Source organism: Pelmatolapia mariae, linkage group LG2, assembly GCF_036321145.2.
Source record: "Pelmatolapia mariae isolate MD_Pm_ZW linkage group LG2, Pm_UMD_F_2, whole genome shotgun sequence".
In the NCBI taxonomy this organism is placed as follows: domain Eukaryota; kingdom Metazoa; phylum Chordata; class Actinopteri; order Cichliformes; family Cichlidae; genus Pelmatolapia; species Pelmatolapia mariae.
In genome coordinates this window covers 15954650-15971169 of record NC_086228.1, presented here as the reverse complement: position 1 = coordinate 15971169, position 16520 = coordinate 15954650, and the positions used below count along the sequence as shown (strand labels likewise).

At 41.2% G+C, this 16520-nt stretch overlaps 1 protein-coding gene across 9 annotated transcripts in view; it reads left to right on the top strand.

The window, feature by feature from the left end:
• The window catches only part of rapgef2b (Rap guanine nucleotide exchange factor 2b), a 109840-nt gene that overhangs the window by 51401 nt on the left and 41919 nt on the right, over positions 1–16520 (top strand). For 8 of the 9 annotated variants that reach the window (XM_063493916.1, XM_063493885.1, XM_063493877.1 and 5 more), the window contains exons 5-6: positions 6132–6207; positions 8801–8968. In XM_063493916.1, coding sequence (XP_063349986.1) covers positions 6132–6207; positions 8801–8968 — 244 coding nt within the window. Of the gene's footprint in view, positions 1–228; positions 415–6131; positions 6208–8800; positions 8969–16520 lie in introns of those variants that run through there. The other variant, XM_063493924.1, reaches the window with a different exon arrangement.

Below are 16520 nucleotides of genomic sequence, written 5' to 3'. Positions count from 1 at the left end.
GCAGTGTACGTTGCGCTGTTTACACGTACACACGGGAACATACAGTCCAGCCTGTCACTCACTCGTGCTTTGTAACAGGAAGTGAGTCGTACGCTGGAATGCGGCCGTATTCAGCTCACCACATTACACAGAGCGAGGGAGAGAGACAGACAGACAGAGAGAGAAAGGGGGCAGGGCCATTGGACAGAAGCTGATCTACACTTTGTGAGCCACACGCTCCCATTCTCATACACAAATCTCCGACAGCAGTGCCGGTTTGTGCACAGGACAATATGCCGCAGTTACACCGACGTCTCGGGACTTGGAACGCGTTTGTTTGGCTTTCTCTGAACTAACAAGAAGGGATATTTTAGAAGGAGGGGTTCATCTTATCAGGTGGCTGTGTCACTCTAGGAGCAGATTGGCGTGTCGGGGGTGAGTCATCAAAGTACAGCTACATGTAACTCTTACCTAGAAACACATGAGCGTACGGCTTACTGAAGTTCTGCCTAGAAACTCCTTTGTTTTTGGTTGTAATTTAAAAATCTGACTCTTCTCCAAGCCGGGAGCTGGTTGCAGTAAAACCTTCAAGTCTGGAATGTGAAGTATGACTTTGATGTTATTTTGGATTTGTCAGTGTGAGGAGTGTGCTGCCAGCAAAAGGGGTGTGTGCTCTTTTGGGGTATATAGAGGAGGGGGTTAGACACAACTTTTGGCAACTTTGAAACCAAAACAAAGATGGAGCCCCTGCTGTGGTGAGAACATGTTAGAAATGAGTGATAGATTCAGTGATGACTGATGAATGTGTTTGGAAAAGTTGCGAGCGGCTAGCGTAGTCGCTCTTTCTCTACACTCGTGTCTCCGGTGCCCTTTTCTCTTTGCCTTTTACAATGTCAGTGAAGCTGTATTTTGGGAAGCAAAAGTCACGAGTCAGTAACACATTCTTGGATGCGTTGTCAGCGCCTATTTCAGATGTGCCGGGGCAAAGGTTTGGAATATGCATGTGGTGTGGACCACGCTGTTACTCCAAGGAATTCTGTTTATCTTTGCAAGGTGAGGTTGGATCATCAAACTCGGCTCTGACAGGATGTTGGTAAAGGCTTCAAAGCCTGGATGCGGTTTTCATTCACTTTAGCAGTTGTAGCCAAAGATCCATCTGACCTCCCACTCCCTCCTTCTCTGTGCTGGGTCAGAAGTCTTGCATATCTGAGGAGTTTAATCTTTGTCCTCCTCAAGGGTCTGGTGGGTTAAAAAAGCCAGTGTGCCCTCTTACCACTTACTCACTTAAACAGCTTAAAAGAGTGAGGAGACCCCCCCCCCCCCCCCCCCCCCTATCCCTTGCTCCCTTCAGCTCAGACCAGGGGTACAGATTAAGGGTTGCGTTGGTTCACACAGGCAGCAGAGTGGATCCAAGGCTAAGGCGGTGGGCTGCCGGGCTGGTAGAATGAGAAGCTGGTGATGCATGTGGAATGACATTCCAGACGCCCAGGCTTGTTGTATAACGGAGGGGAATGCAAGGCTGCCGAGGCAGGGGAGATGTCAGACAGTCGACTGAGAGCTTCAGGGTTTAATTTGAAGTTGAGATGTTGGCTGCCTGTCAAATGACAGAATAGAAGCAAAACTGGGGATGTTCTCTTCACCATCAATTTCTTTTTCTTTGTTTTGTTTTGTTTCACATAGACTTCACTTGTAGTAAAATTCTTGGCTGATGTGGTTTTGAAATAACAATATTTGCTTATATGGTTTTCATCATTCCTTCTTTTGGGCAATGAATTTTTAACTTGAACTTTACATGAACATATCTCTCAGGTATATTAAAACCCACCAAGGGTGTTCATTTTTTGTACTGGAAGGTTGACCGGGGATGGCTTTTACGGTGTTTTCAGTATCATTCAGCTCTCCACACTCACTGTCTTCATTAAAAATAAATAACTAAACTATTTCGAAGTCTCTTAGGAGGTAATATCTTGCTTATTGAAGAAGCTTTATGCTTTGTGAGAATGTAAATGACTGAATTTCAATATGTGTTATTAATCATATGTGTCACAAAATAGGACATCATTTGCTATAGATGCATTCTCACACTTATTTGCTATGAATTCACTGTGAGACACATTTGGACTGCACACAGACATTGTTCTAGGAAGCTGGTTTAAAGACCTCTTGATGTCTTATCCAACGGGCATTTGTTGGATTCACCTCTGTTGGGTCTAAAGAAGTTGAGAACTGCAGTGCATGCATAAAGATGGGCCATGGTAAGCTCTGAAAAGACAGAACAGGTTCAGACAGTAAACCAGGTTCCAGCTTTTACCTTTGTTACATGAGACGGATGGAAGGAAATGGGAGCGATTTCTTTCATTTGAGTAGTAAGTGTATTTTTGCAGAGCTTGCCTGAGGATTAAAGTACTGTTAATGTGGCACTTGATTAAATATGTTTTTTGTTTTTAATTTGAATGGCATACTTTGAGTGACATGAGTGGTTTGAAATAAATTACTTTTTTCAAGTTAAAAACAAAATTTGTAAGCTGCCAAATTAACAAAAAAAGGGGGAAACAGCAAAATTTTCAACTGTTCAAAAACAAAAGAAATGCATTGTCTTTATTTTTTGTCCTGTATTTTTCACAGCTTAACTTGAATTTTTTCTTAAAGAAACAATAAATTCAAGCAAAATAAAAAGGTGATGGAAATATAAAAGGTTATAGAGTTACACAGTAAGTGTAGCAATATTTTGGTACTTTTACCAGTGATCATCTTTTCTTTGTGCTGTGCTATGAATACTTGCTCAAGCATCTGGCACCTTTCCTATCTTTTTTTTCCTTCCCTTTTTTTAATTCCTTTATCTGGTTTTGTAGGTTCATCAGCCAACACACACACACACACTGTAGTTCTCTGGAAAGAAAAAAACAACCTTACGTTAACTTGTGGCCCTGAATTCCTCGTTGATGAATAATTCATACAAAGTAGTGTGTGCCTAGACCTCTGCCTCTTTAGTTATAGCTAATAAAAATGGAATATTTGCATGGGTAGGCTGTGCTGCGTGGCAGTGTTGATTGCTGGAGAGTTGCTTACATCCCGGTCCACCTAAGCATTAGCTAAGACAATCAGTGTTTGCTCTGAATGCATTATTTGTTTTCTAATTTACATTACCCTCTTGGCAGACCCTCTACTTAATATTTGCTCAGCACTAGTCATAGGGCACTGGAGGCTTTAATCCCCAAACAAGACACTTTTGTTAGAAAACACACTCCTACCCCCACACACTCAACTTCTATAATCCCTTCTTTAATATTGCACACTGCCAGTGGCCCTCGCCTCCTGCAAAATGGAGGAATGGATTACTAATGTCAGGAATGCAACGGAGGAACATGATTGAACATGTCACGTTACCGTTTGTATTTTGGTGGCCTAACGTGTTTTGTGATGCTCATTGGGTGGATTCGCTATCGCTTTTCCACTGTAGCATGAGTCGAAGGAGGCTGAACAGGATCAGAGCTGGTGCCAACTCAAACGTCCCTAAAACCAGATCAAAAGCACTTGTTCGTTTCTCTGAAGCCGCTGCCCAGCTGACAAATCATCTTTGGTGGAAGGAAGTTCCAAAAAAAAAAAAAAAAATCACAGCATTTGTCTTGCGAGAACATGAGCGAAAATACTGAGTAAGCTGTCCTTACAGTGGCTCTGTTTGGCCCTGCGGTGGAATTCAGGCTTGTGTATTTCAGGGATACGAGCAGAGTTAGTAGGCATTAAACAGAAGCTCAGGCAAAGCAAACAGCGACAATCAGCATTAACCCCTTCGCTGCCTTTGCTCACCAAGCCTGTGTGGCCCGGCCAGTCACTCATGCTGCCTTTGATTTCAGTTTGTGCTTCTTAGCAAAACTTTACTGTGGAGTTGTGTGAATTATAAAGTCGACAAATAGCTCAAGTAAAATTTGCAGCTCTGGCAGAGAAACAACAGAACAGCTGACAGGAGGAAAAAAACACAAAGAAAAGAGAAAAAAGTCAACAAAAGGAAGTAGAAAGGGAAAAGCAAAGCCAGCTAAATCAACTCCTAGAAAACAAAAGCATCACAAAAATCATTACTCGCTCTCTCAAACTGATAGGTAGAGGATAACCAGGTTTTTGTATTCCCCGACTTGACCAAGCTACACCCACAACATGAAGCCACAAGCCCAAAGCTCTAAAGCATTTAGGCCATGCTGCGCTGGAGGTCTGCTCCTGTCGGGAATGATTGATGCAGGCTGGCACGTCCATAGGCTCACACCACTACCGCTGCTCACTTCATCTGTGGGTGCTGAGGAGAACTTGAACACCTGGAATTACTCAGTTTGTGTCAGTCGCAGAGTGAGGTTTGAGTAGATGGCAGGTTGCCCGAACAGAGCAAGTCACATTGACTACCACTGTTATTAATTAACCTGCCCAGAGATTTTTTTTCTTTTTTCCAAGAAATAGTTTAGACATTGAAATGTTAAGAACTTGTGAAAACTTCCCAGAGCCTAACAGTGGGCTTAAATTATTTAATCAACAGTCTGAAACCACATGCATTTGAATCACTGTCAGTTATAGAAGCAATAAGCAGCTTATCCTCATACACTTTATGATTAGCAAAATGACCCCAGATATTTGCAGGAGTTTTAAAATGGTGTAAAATGCCCAGTGTGTTGGGTTAAAGAGGTTTTCACATTTTTACAACAGCTGACTTATTGAAACCACTGAAATTGTAATTCCAATTTTTCCATCTGAATTTGTCCTGTAACGTGTATAAACGTGCACACACCAAAGGTTTTGTGTTTTTATAAATAATTTGTCCTTAAAAAACACACTGTGGTCGAAGTCGACATAGAGCGCTGATGAGTTTTTCCGGATGTTTCTAAAGAAGAAAACTGAGAATTTGAGTTCATTCAATTCTCACGAGAAGGCAGCAGCAGGGAGAATTTCATGGTTTGATCCAGGAGCTGAAGATGTATCGCGACTGCTTTTTTTTTTTTTTTTTTTTTTTTTTTTTTAAACACATATTTCAGGATGTCAGTGGGGCAGGCTGAGCTCTTGAGGAGACAGAATAATAATTTCAGAAACCGAATAACCCAGAGCAGCATTTGGCTGTTTGTCAGGGGGAAGATGGTATTATTTTATATCACTGTGTATTCAGCGCTGAGGTGCGTTTTGAGCTTCAATAGCCAAATTTAGTGAAAAGATCGAACTTGGTTTGAAAAACATAAATGCCGTAAGTTCGTCCAATGTAATTATGTGCTCGGTGTGAACGGCTGCAACGTGAATCAGAAAAATATTTTTGAAGCACAGATTATTTGCATGGCTTTTATGTGTCCAGTGTGTAAAGGCCTTATGAAAACAAAAAGTCACACTAAAGAAGCTACATGTAGGATTTGTTTAAAAAATAAAACAATGAATTGACAATTAGAACTTATTTCGGATTGAATTTTCTATGGACTGTTTGCTCCATTTACCATTTCAGGAAAAAATGTTAGTTTCCAAACCTACCTAGAAATGCATTTCATACTACAAAACCTCATCTCCTAAAGCTCAACAGTGCAAAACGGGTCAAACCTGGAACATAATCTCGACGTGCAATCTTTTTATTTGGAGTCACTTGAGTTTATCTTAAAACACAGTGATGTGGATCACATTCAGAACCAAGAGATGTTTAAAAATAACAAACAAGGGAGCCCTTGTCTCTACATTGAGGTCTGATTCTGGACAAAGGCGGCATTCTTTCCCAAAGCCACAACTTGGATCTCTTCATGCTCAGTTTCCACTGCAGCTCGTCGTCTTCGAGACCTTTTAGTCTCTGCTGCTGCCCCCCCCCCCCCCCCCCCCCCCCCCCCCCCCCCCCAGTTTCCCCTCATTAGGAGGGAAGCATACTGTACAAATTGTGACGTAGCGAGAGTGGACTTTTCCAGAGGTGGGTGGTTCCCTTCTGATGGGTCATGGCTGAAAAGAAGTGTTCATTCATTGCTGCTCTATCCAACATTATATAGGGATATTCCATACTGCATATTTAAAATGCTGCACAAGGAGTTACCTGTAGGTTAGGACTTATATTTAAGAGTTTTCAGCTGCCTATGTACAGCTTGAATAAGACTGAGTTCTGCTGGCTTTAGATAAAGATATAATATTTCTCTTTTCCCTCCTTTCTCTAGTTTTGGGAAGCGATCAGCTGGCAGCCTTCGACGTGGATGTGAGTGCATCGTCCTGGAACCATCAGAGATGATTGTGGTGAGTTCTATTTCTCAGACTTTTAGCACACTCATGTCAAAAGCATTACTTTATGCATGCACACCAACACACCACCTAACAAGCACAAATTGGAAGTAGCAATTACGACTTTTTTTCTTTGTAAGAAATACATAGAAATGCATAGAAATTGAGAAAAATAACACGTACCAACAGAGAGAACTGACAAATGATAATTTTGTATACCTTACAAGCTGAAACCGCACATCCAGATTGTAGTTCTTTAAACCTACAAAATATTAAAATCGTCACCCTTTAGTTACTGCCTCTAAGGTCAGACTTTGGTTGTTTTCTAATCCATCCACCTCATTTCTGATGTAATGTAAGTTATTCAAACATCAATACAAAGGGGGTACAGACAGGTGGGGTTTTTCTTTAGTTCACCTTAATGTATAGGATACAAAAAGAAACATTATGGTAATCATTGATTTTGTAATTCTGTCAATCTGTGAAACAGCTGGACTCCATGTCGATCACCAAAAATCTACAGCAGAGTGTCGCTGATTTAGTTTATTTATTTATTTTTTATCGGATTGTTTTAAGTGCCTTTTATGACATTTCTCTACAGCTGTCTGTGACAGCTGTATATGCAGTATATTACGTGTGGCTAGCATGTGGTGCTAATTTTCAAAACTGTTGCAAGGCTCCATGATTTGCCATTGCTGTAAAATATTTTTTTTAAACAAACGAACAAAAAAAGCCACATGCAACCTCAGACCCGTCTTACATCTTCAACTGGATTGATGCCAGGTCTCTCTTGGAAATGAGATTTAAATCTGAATGAGATTTTTACCTAGATAAATAAAAGATTAATACAAAAACTGAGCATGCTGCCTGTCCTGTGGTTCAATGCGGGGTGTATTTAAGAGCATGTGTAATAAGGACGTGGATATCAGTTATATGCTAGTTGGCCTTATGTTAAAGCAAAGAAGAAAAAAAAAAAGGTAGCATGACTATCTCCAACAGATAAGAACACCAGTGTGCTTTGCTTTCACAAAATTTGGAAATGACTGGTCCACATAATGCAGAGAATCAGAAAGTTTGTGACCTTCTTCAATAATCAAGTAAACACCTTTTTTTCATTTGTTTTGAAAGAGGAACATGTGGGGAGAAGGAACTGAAACTAGAGAAATAAATCAGAGGGCACATGTAAAACATGGTTAATGCTATCAAGATATTAGTCAAATTGAGCGTTGTGTTGAGGGGTAAGGAACAGTGCAGTGCAGCTAATTTGCCGACCTGTGGCAATTAAAACATAATGTTCATCCACTAAAATGATTGGTTGCTTCATGGCACCGTTTGCCCCACCTTATAATAACACAGAAACACACCCTCAACTGCCATTTCTAGCAGCGCATATCCACCCTGTTCTATCATTGCCGTAAAATAAAAAACATAACACACATAATAACAACCAGTTTGCACTGCTGTAGTCACAGCACTGTTCATTCACTGTAATTGCCTCTTCTCTGTGAGTGTGCTGTGTAGATGGGTGGGTGGAGGGGGCTTGTGATAACTGAGCTTCTATCATATAAACACACACTCCTTAATAATACCTCCCTCTGTTCTTCTTGCTGCAGACACTTTGTAGCCTTTTACCTCTTATGCTGCTACAGTTGCTAGCTTGCCCTGTAATTACTGAACAGGGGCTCTTATGCTGCCGAGGAAGTGATGCACGCGGATGAACCTCGCTGCTACATGTTAAGAGTGTACAGAGATATGCAGACGTGCCGTTATAAACATAAGCAAAGCTGCTCACGTGTCTGTGCTGCACACGCGTACACTCCGAGATTTGCAATTAGACACACAATCACACTTACGCTCTCGCTCGCACACAGCTCCGTTGCCGTTGTCATGGCAGCAGTTGGTAAGGCAGAGAGAGATTTTAGTGGTGTAATCCCAAAGGCTGAGTGCTGTGAAATGTGAAGCCGCAGTGAAAGTAGCGAGCGAAGGGAGGGAAGGGAAGGAATGGGCCAAAAATGTAAAGTCAGATATGTCATTCCATCATGGCACAAAGCCGTGTGGCACCAGAGCACCGTTTAAGTAGTCTAAAACCAAAAAAGCGTCACAAAATTTTACCGCTTGAATATAGCGATGGCTTAGTTAAAGTGGCATACTGTGCCAGTTTCCACATGGAAAATGTTTTTCTTCCTCCCAGTTCATTAAAAATGGAAACATGGATTTTTATCTTTTTTGAACTTGTAATTTCATTGTGGTTAATATGTCTAGCAGAGACTGAGAGAGTTGAGCGTCTCTATTTCCAACTCTGCCAGGCTCCATCTCTGTTTATCTCTACCTGTCAATCAGTTTACTCCCCATCGCTTTTCGCTCCTTAGCTCACTCCTTCCATCCAAATTCCTCGCTCAGCCCTCTGTTTCTTTCTCTCTGTCTCTCCTTTTGTTTTGTGAGCACCCTTTTGACGTAGGTGTGCATCGTACAGCCCACACACGCTTCTATTTTTACGCAATGAGAGGGGCGGTAGGAAGGGAGGTGGGGGATTCGAGAGGGGGCGTCAATGAAGACGAAGACTGTCACTCCCCTCATCTCCGTCTCCCTCCCTTTCTATCATTTCCAGGTGGACTATATGGATGAAAATGAGGAGTACTTTCAGCGACAAGCCTCGCACAGACAGTCCCGTCGGCGCTTTCGGAAGATCAACCAGAAAGGGGAGAGACAAACAATCATCGACACCGTGGATCCGTACCCTACAGGAAAGCCACCCATAGCCCGCGGGTACCACACGGTGAGTTGCATCCTGCGCTACAGTTTTGTTGTTGTTTACCCTCGCTGTGGCGGATCGCTGCGTGCTCCGGAGGCGGCATCAGCGTTGCTCTATCACTGTGTTATGCTCTGTTTGTGTGTCGAGCTCCTTCTTCCAAACCTGTTGTGTGTTTCTGCTTCGGATACTAGCTGAAAATTGGTGTGTTCACTCTGTTTGGTGCCCTTTGCTGACCCTTGGTTGTAGCTGGGTGTACTGTGATGTCTTATTTCCTGGAGAAAGTTGCTCTTGTCTTCATTGAGTGCACTTCAGGCTTGTTTTTTAGTCTCCCTCTACTCCTTGTGGAGTTTAATTATTTTAACCTTTCTTGGTAAAATAGAATAGAGTGGCTGCAATGTTTTGTGTGATGTTTACAGCTCTTTCTGGCTTTTGTCTGTTCCTCAGTCCTCTCTTGATAAACGCTTCTGTAGTTTGGTTTTTTTGAGCATCACAGTTTATCTGTGCTGTACCTGTCGTCTTCAGACTGTTTGTCTGTGCTGTCACACATCATATATTTTGTGCACATTGATAACTTATAAAAGGTTTGGTTTCCAGGTAAAATCCACATTTCACATCAATAATTTTAAGTTGTCGTGTTTGCTGGTGAATCTAAGCATCATTATAGTTTGTAAAGCATCATGAGCTGTTAACCACTTTTTGGACCTTGTTGAAACAAGCTGAACAAAAAACATTGGAGATACTTTACTGAAGAGGGAACTAAATGAGTTTTACATTTTGAGGCTACAGTTTGGAATAAAAAAATTGAAATTAGTGGTAAACTAGCAGTTCAAGGCTAACTGCTACAAGCATAAAACACCTGAATCTCAGAGCAAACGTTAGCGGTTGAGTCAGTGGCTATGCCTCTGTTACACTCTCACTATGGAAAAGAGTGGCAGGAGACTTTAAAACACCGATGTGATACAATGTTGTTCCCTTTGAAATATTTGCTTGAGAGATGGACACCAGGTCTGTTACTGCTCACAATTGGTGACCGTCCTCAAAGCGACTTTGGTCCATCAAGATACAGATAAGATCCCATCAGCCTGCTTGTCAGTCTATTAGTTTGTGATTGAAAAGGGTAAAGCTGGCAATTCCAGTCTGTTTATGATAATATGGCAATTAACTGTGTGACAAACTGGTGAAGATCACAAATCTGTTGCTTATTACATAGACTATACAAGCAATAGTACTGGGCCGCCTACACAATATAGCCACAGGAGCTGCTTGATCATGGAGACCCACTCCATGAAGCTCACTGATGTTAATGCCAGAGAAGGTTTGAAGCTCTGCAGGCAGTGTAGCTGGGATAGGTTTCTACCCTTCATCAATCAATTTTGCTTCCTGTGACCTGCATGAAGTTTCAAATGTTACCATTTTGCATTGTACTTGCCCTTTAATATTTTTCCACACAATATAAATTTTCCAGCACATTTGGTGGTGCACAGAACGGCTGTTCATGATAAAAACATTGAGATCGTTTTCTTAGTTATTGCACTGTACAAGGAGAGAAAATGGAAGACTACATGCTAAACAGAAGGGCTTGTTTCAAAATACACATTTTCTTCCATTGCTATTGCTAATTGCTTAATACATGAAGTCCTCAGACAGTGGAAAAATTATATTAATTAAATACTGCAGAACAAATTGGCAAACTGTGGAGCTAGCAGAACAGTTTACATGATGCAGTTTGAAAATTGAAGGAGAAATGTTGTTTGCAACGCTGACTTTTTGAAGAAGTCTGATCTAATTACTGTACCATATAGTATTGAATTTACCCATCTGAGGAGATTTGACAGCAGAGGAGTAAGTTTGCCCATTGTGTTGCACCATGCCTTCTCCCCTTCATGCTTTCTTTCCCTGGGAATAGGAAGTGAAGCATTTTCACACTAATGATGCAAATACCCAGCATGCAGTTGCTGCACACAGTTTTTCCTGTTCTGCACAATTTCACTGCATTCCCTTCATTCCTGACACTCCCCTGGGCGTTCTGTCAGTGTACCAGTTTTTTTTTTTTTTAACTTGTATTGCTGTGAAACAATCGAGCTCCAAATGGGAAAATGCGGCAAAAGTCGTCTTCTTCCTGCCTCCATCCAGCCCCACCCAGTATCCTAAATATAGACGCGCAGTGTTTTTGATTCAAAAGACTGCACTGAACTTTCTCATGGCCCGACGTCTCCTGTCACATACCCAACTCTGCTCACTCTAGTACCGCTCCTGTGGGAAGGATGGACCGGGTGCTATGGCAACCAGCAGTCCCAGATGGGCTGTGCTCGAGTGCACTTAGAAGTACAGTAGGGAAGGGAGCTAAGTTAACAAGAGTGCAGCATGCTGCCGCTGCTGCTGCTGCTGACAGAGGGGTGGAGGGGTGTGGAGTGACAGAGAAGCTGAATCTGGGCGGATGCTAAGCTGACATAGCGAGCTAATCTCCAGAATTTAGAATGCCAGACACCGCTCAGATTTTCCTCTCTCCTTCCCCGAGGCGTTTTTAAGAGGTGAGAAATGCACTGAGGAAAAACTTGGGATTGAAGACAGGATATCGCTCCAGCAGGCAAGGTTTTTTTTTTTTCTTCATTCAGCTTAGTCACTGCTATGAAGGCAAATATGGAACCAAGTACGAAAACCTCAGAAGGTAAACTGCTCCTAGGAGAAGAATGAAAACTAATCTGTTGATTGCTGAGCTGATTCTGCTTATACTTGATAAGTTAACTGACTTATTTTTCTGTAGGTTTGTTCATAAATTGTAAAACTGAAGGTAGCCTAATGTGGCTTTAAACTGCCCGTTTGTCTCACCACCAGTTCATAAACTAAGTTGTAAAACAGCCAAATTGATTAGTCCCTTACATTTGAACATTGGTGATTAGCCATTTTTCACAGTATTTGACTTTGTAAACTCTTATCTATAAAGCTTTAATGGTTTGTCAAACAAGAAATTACCTTAATTGGAATATTTTGATAACTCATGAGTCGCTTATTCTGTTCTTATGCAATGGTTCCAAACATTGTTAGTCATAGCTTTTCCAGTGTGAAGACTATGATTATGAGCTGCCCATCAGTCTACGCCTTCACAATTCACCAGAATCGCTCCTTTTCCTAGGGTATTGGTCAGATTTTAGTGAAACAAGATTAATTCATGTTTATATGAATGTTTGAGCCTCTCTGACTTCTCAGTGGATTTTAATTCTCATTAGTTTGTGCAATACAACCAACCAATAACAACAAAAATTATCACTTTCTTTCTGTTTTTCACACATTACAATTATATGTGAACAGTGACGGATCGTGGGCCAGATGAGCTGCTATGTCATTGATGTGCTGCGTTTGTGGGTTTTTTTTTTTTTTTTTTGGAAGTACTTGAAAATGTCATCTTGAGAGTTGATGAATTTTTAGCATTTGATAAAAAAGTTTTGGTTCATTGGCAAAAAATTATCAGAAGGAACAAATTTAGAAGTCCGTTCACATTGCCCGTTCGCTCTCCTCACATCATTTGTGTTTTGTAAACTTTATCATTAATCTCTATTTTCGTATTTCAACGTGCATGATGGGATGTCCTGTGCCAATCCCAGCCACTCTCCTTGGTGCTGCATTAGATCCTGAAATGGCTAATACTTTCCCAGTAGGATAAGTATCCTTCGTTATTAGTGACAGATTGGCTTGTTCCCAGTCTTTACACTGACAAACGAAGGTGTGTTCCCGCTGAAAGCGTCAAATCATCTAGTCTATGAAAAATCAGGCATTCTGGCCCTTGTTTGTACATTTTTCCCAGTGTTGCACAGTGTTCGACAGAATGAAGTGGATTTCATAGTCCTGTTCAAGTCCAGAGGGAAAGGATAACTATGGCAGGAGCAGCCAGTCCTAACATTCAGTTTCTATGAAATCTGGAGAATTTTTATTTTTAATTATCAACCCATTAAATTTTTGCTTAAGTTTTTTTTTTCTATGATCAAGGAAACGCCACATATGCTGCAAAGTGGTAACTGATTCCTGTATTTATGTTACATGAGCCCCTGCATCCTCTTGTTTCAGCCATTTACCTGGTACATTAATTAAATCTGTGAGCGTTTAGTGCTCAGGCCTCAGAATGATGAGTAGGATCTGGCCACAGGTCACACAGTGTCTGCAGACAGAATCTGTGTGAGCTTCTCTGACCCCTTTACAACAACCTGGACATTCCACTGTAAGTTAGAGTGCCGGCTTCATAGCTAAAATATAAAAGTAATGCTAACCCTGTAGTGGAACTCCCAGTGGGAGAGCTGACACTTCCATACAGACCCCACTCTCCCCCACAGTCTGAAGTAGGGCTATCATCTGCATGAAGAGAAGATTATTTGATTTTCTGAGTTCAAAGAAAGTACAAATCCTTGATCAAGTAGATCTAGTTTCAGAACACTTTAAATTAATGGCTTCATTTGGACCTGTTTGGACCCCATTTATCATTTGGATGACTTATTTGGGATTGACATACCGTGGAAGATATGCAACTGCTCCTTTAAATGATCTCATTAACTGGTTTGTTTGCTACACTTTATACGATTCCATACAGCGTGCCTTGGAATTAAATGGAAATACAAAGATGTACAGCATGCATTTAAAATAAAAAACAGAATTGTTTAATTCACTGTTGGGGAAGTGAACTTGTATGTCTTGTTTCAGAGAGCACAGATGACTAGAGCTGCTGTTTTAGTCTGTGCAAAGAATAAGTGTTAGACTAAAAGGGGTCAGTTTAAAATGAATCACTTAAATAGATGAATCATCAGAATAAGTGCCATCTTTTTTCTCATCTGCATATATTTGCGATGCAGAAGCTGTTAAATGCTAGACATATTAATTGGGGAAATATGTGCATTTAGGATTGGTCATATCTATAAGTTGATGTAAAGCAGCCCATATGATATTAATCTTGTGTTTTTTGTGGCCAGATTTCACACATAATTGGCTTGGCTCTGGCCTGTGCCAGAGATCTTAATTTGAAATCTGCCTGCACAGCTTTATTTGGCTCTATTATTTTTACAACCTGGAAAATTGTTTCTAATAATGCTTGATGGTGTAGCTGGAAAATACGCCACACTATTACAGAGCTTGTACAGTTGTACTTGTTTTAATCTTAACAAGACAACAGTTTAAAAAAAAATGGCAACGTGAAAGCGAAATGTTTGCTTGGTTGAACTGCCAGCATCATGCACAGTTTTGTTTGTTATCGTCCGCTGATGCCATAAAAGATGGCAGTCAGCAACCGACAATGAATGATGGAAGTCGTGATTAGTTGGGGCACTGTGTACTCTGCAGGCATGAACAGATATGATTTCACGAGTCTCTAATTGCTTAATCTGGCACAGTGATGTTCATAACAGGTATAAATATCTGTTATGAACATATTTCTTGTGTAGTCTGAGTCTGATGTGAGAAGTTGTCGATGATATTTTTATGAGCACTACACCAAACACCTTTGGAGTTCTAAAACCACATTTCAAACTTGCATTGCAGTAATGCAGACGCCGTGTGTCGGCTGGCATTAGTAATGCAGCTTCCTGCAGGTAGAGAAACGGACTGACCTTTGCAGTATTTCTATGGTGAAAGATGGCAGTTTGGGCTTCCTTTCTAAAGTACTGTTCTGATTTACTGTCAGACTTAGTGACCACACTTTTTTCTTCTGCAGGGTAGCATTAAAAGCTTTTGATTAAAGGTATGATGTAAGGCCACATATCAAAACAGAGTCATGCTCTCATTTCTGTAGTTTGGTACGGGAAATTTAAAGTTATATGCAGTCAGTGTTCTCATCTGAAAAGCTCCTCTGAAAATTCAAGTTTCCATCATTAAACACACTGCAGACAGTTCTGTTATTTAAAGCGATGGAGGCAGATATATAAAAACACATTTCTGCTTCTAGAGATGAATCAGGGCAGTGAAAGAGGGCCGTGTTTAGGATTCAACACATGCCTCCTGCGTGCTCAGAGCAGTGAGTTGACACTTGTGTGCCTTGTTCAGAATGAAAACACACACACATATATACACGCACACGCTTGATCTTTATATATTCTCTGTAGCAAATGCTCATAATCTCCATTCCTCAGTCGCTCTCCATTTTGCACTTAATCTCACACGCTCCATCTCTTCTGCTAATATCAACAGCCATTTTTGCTATCGACCTGATGCACACACATACCGATATGCACACACAGATTGTGTCTCTGATCTCTCACTCAGGCACTTGCTAGAGGTCTTTGTGCAGATTCTGTCACTCACTCTGAAATGAAATGTCAATGTGGCTCCTGTTAAGGCTTTGTGTTTACCACGCTGCCGATTTTATCCATTACAGATTTTTAACATATTCCCATCTGTCCTCCTCCCCCCCTTCTAATAAACCTCCTCAGACCCCCTGTAGACACCCCAAACTCTCTGTGTGGATGAATAATATTCCTTCCTCTGGGTTTACTCGGTGTCCAGCAGGACATCCAAGGCCCCAAACAGATGTTCTATAATTACACAAGCAGCAGGAGGCAGGCAATCAATACTCCTTTTACTCCTTTCCTCCACCAAGGAGGCCTGGTGGTTAGCGAGGACGCCCTATAATCAGAAGGTCGCGGGTTTAATCCCAAACAGCCAATGTGTCCATCAGCAATCATGTGCTCTGTTGGAATGTCCTTGACAGTGACATTGCTCACTCATCCACTGACCGCTTTAAGATGTACAGTGAGGCCCAGGAATATTTAGGCAGTGACGCAGTTTTCACATTTTCCGCACCACAGCAGACGTGAAGTGAGAAATTCGAGTTTCAGTTGAAGGGCAGACGACTCTCAGCTTTAATTTAAAGTGTTGAACAAAAATATTGCATTACACACTGAGGAAGTTTGTGCGAGGATGTTATCAGTTTCTCTGAGATGTATTGATCTTCAGAAGCACTTCAGAAAATGATATATGGGCGATTCTACAGATGGCCCATATATCATCGGTGCAATTTGTGGATGGCAGGTTTAAAAAAGAAACAACAATAAAAGCTTTTTTGATGTGACTTAATTTTTTTTTTCTTTCAAGGCTTCTTCATAGGTCATAATATTGTATTTTGGTGACTTTGGTGTACAGATTCATGCCTCTACAATATTTAAGAGGCTGGACCAAGCTAGCAGTTAGCTTAGCTTAGCCTAGCATAGTTTAGCGTAAACACTGGCAACAAGAGAAACTGCTAGCACTGTTCAAATGTAATAAATCCTCCTACCACCACTTCTAAAGCTCATCCATTATTGCATCACATCTTGTTGTTTAATCCTTACAATAACCCAAGTGTGTGGACAACAATGTGTAGCTTTACTGCACCAGGTTACCCTTATCCTCGTTTCCGGTCTTTATACTAAAGCTGTTCTAATCCAGGTAATCAGCTGGAGCTTGATATTTATTGAACAAACATGAGTGTGTTTCCTAACTTCCTAACTCTAACTCCAAACTCTGTGTGAGAGAGTGAATGCATGAATTGGTTTTCGAAAAATGGGGTCCTATTCCTGCCTGTGCTAAGCTTGCTTCACAGATAAGCTGCTGTACTGAGTGC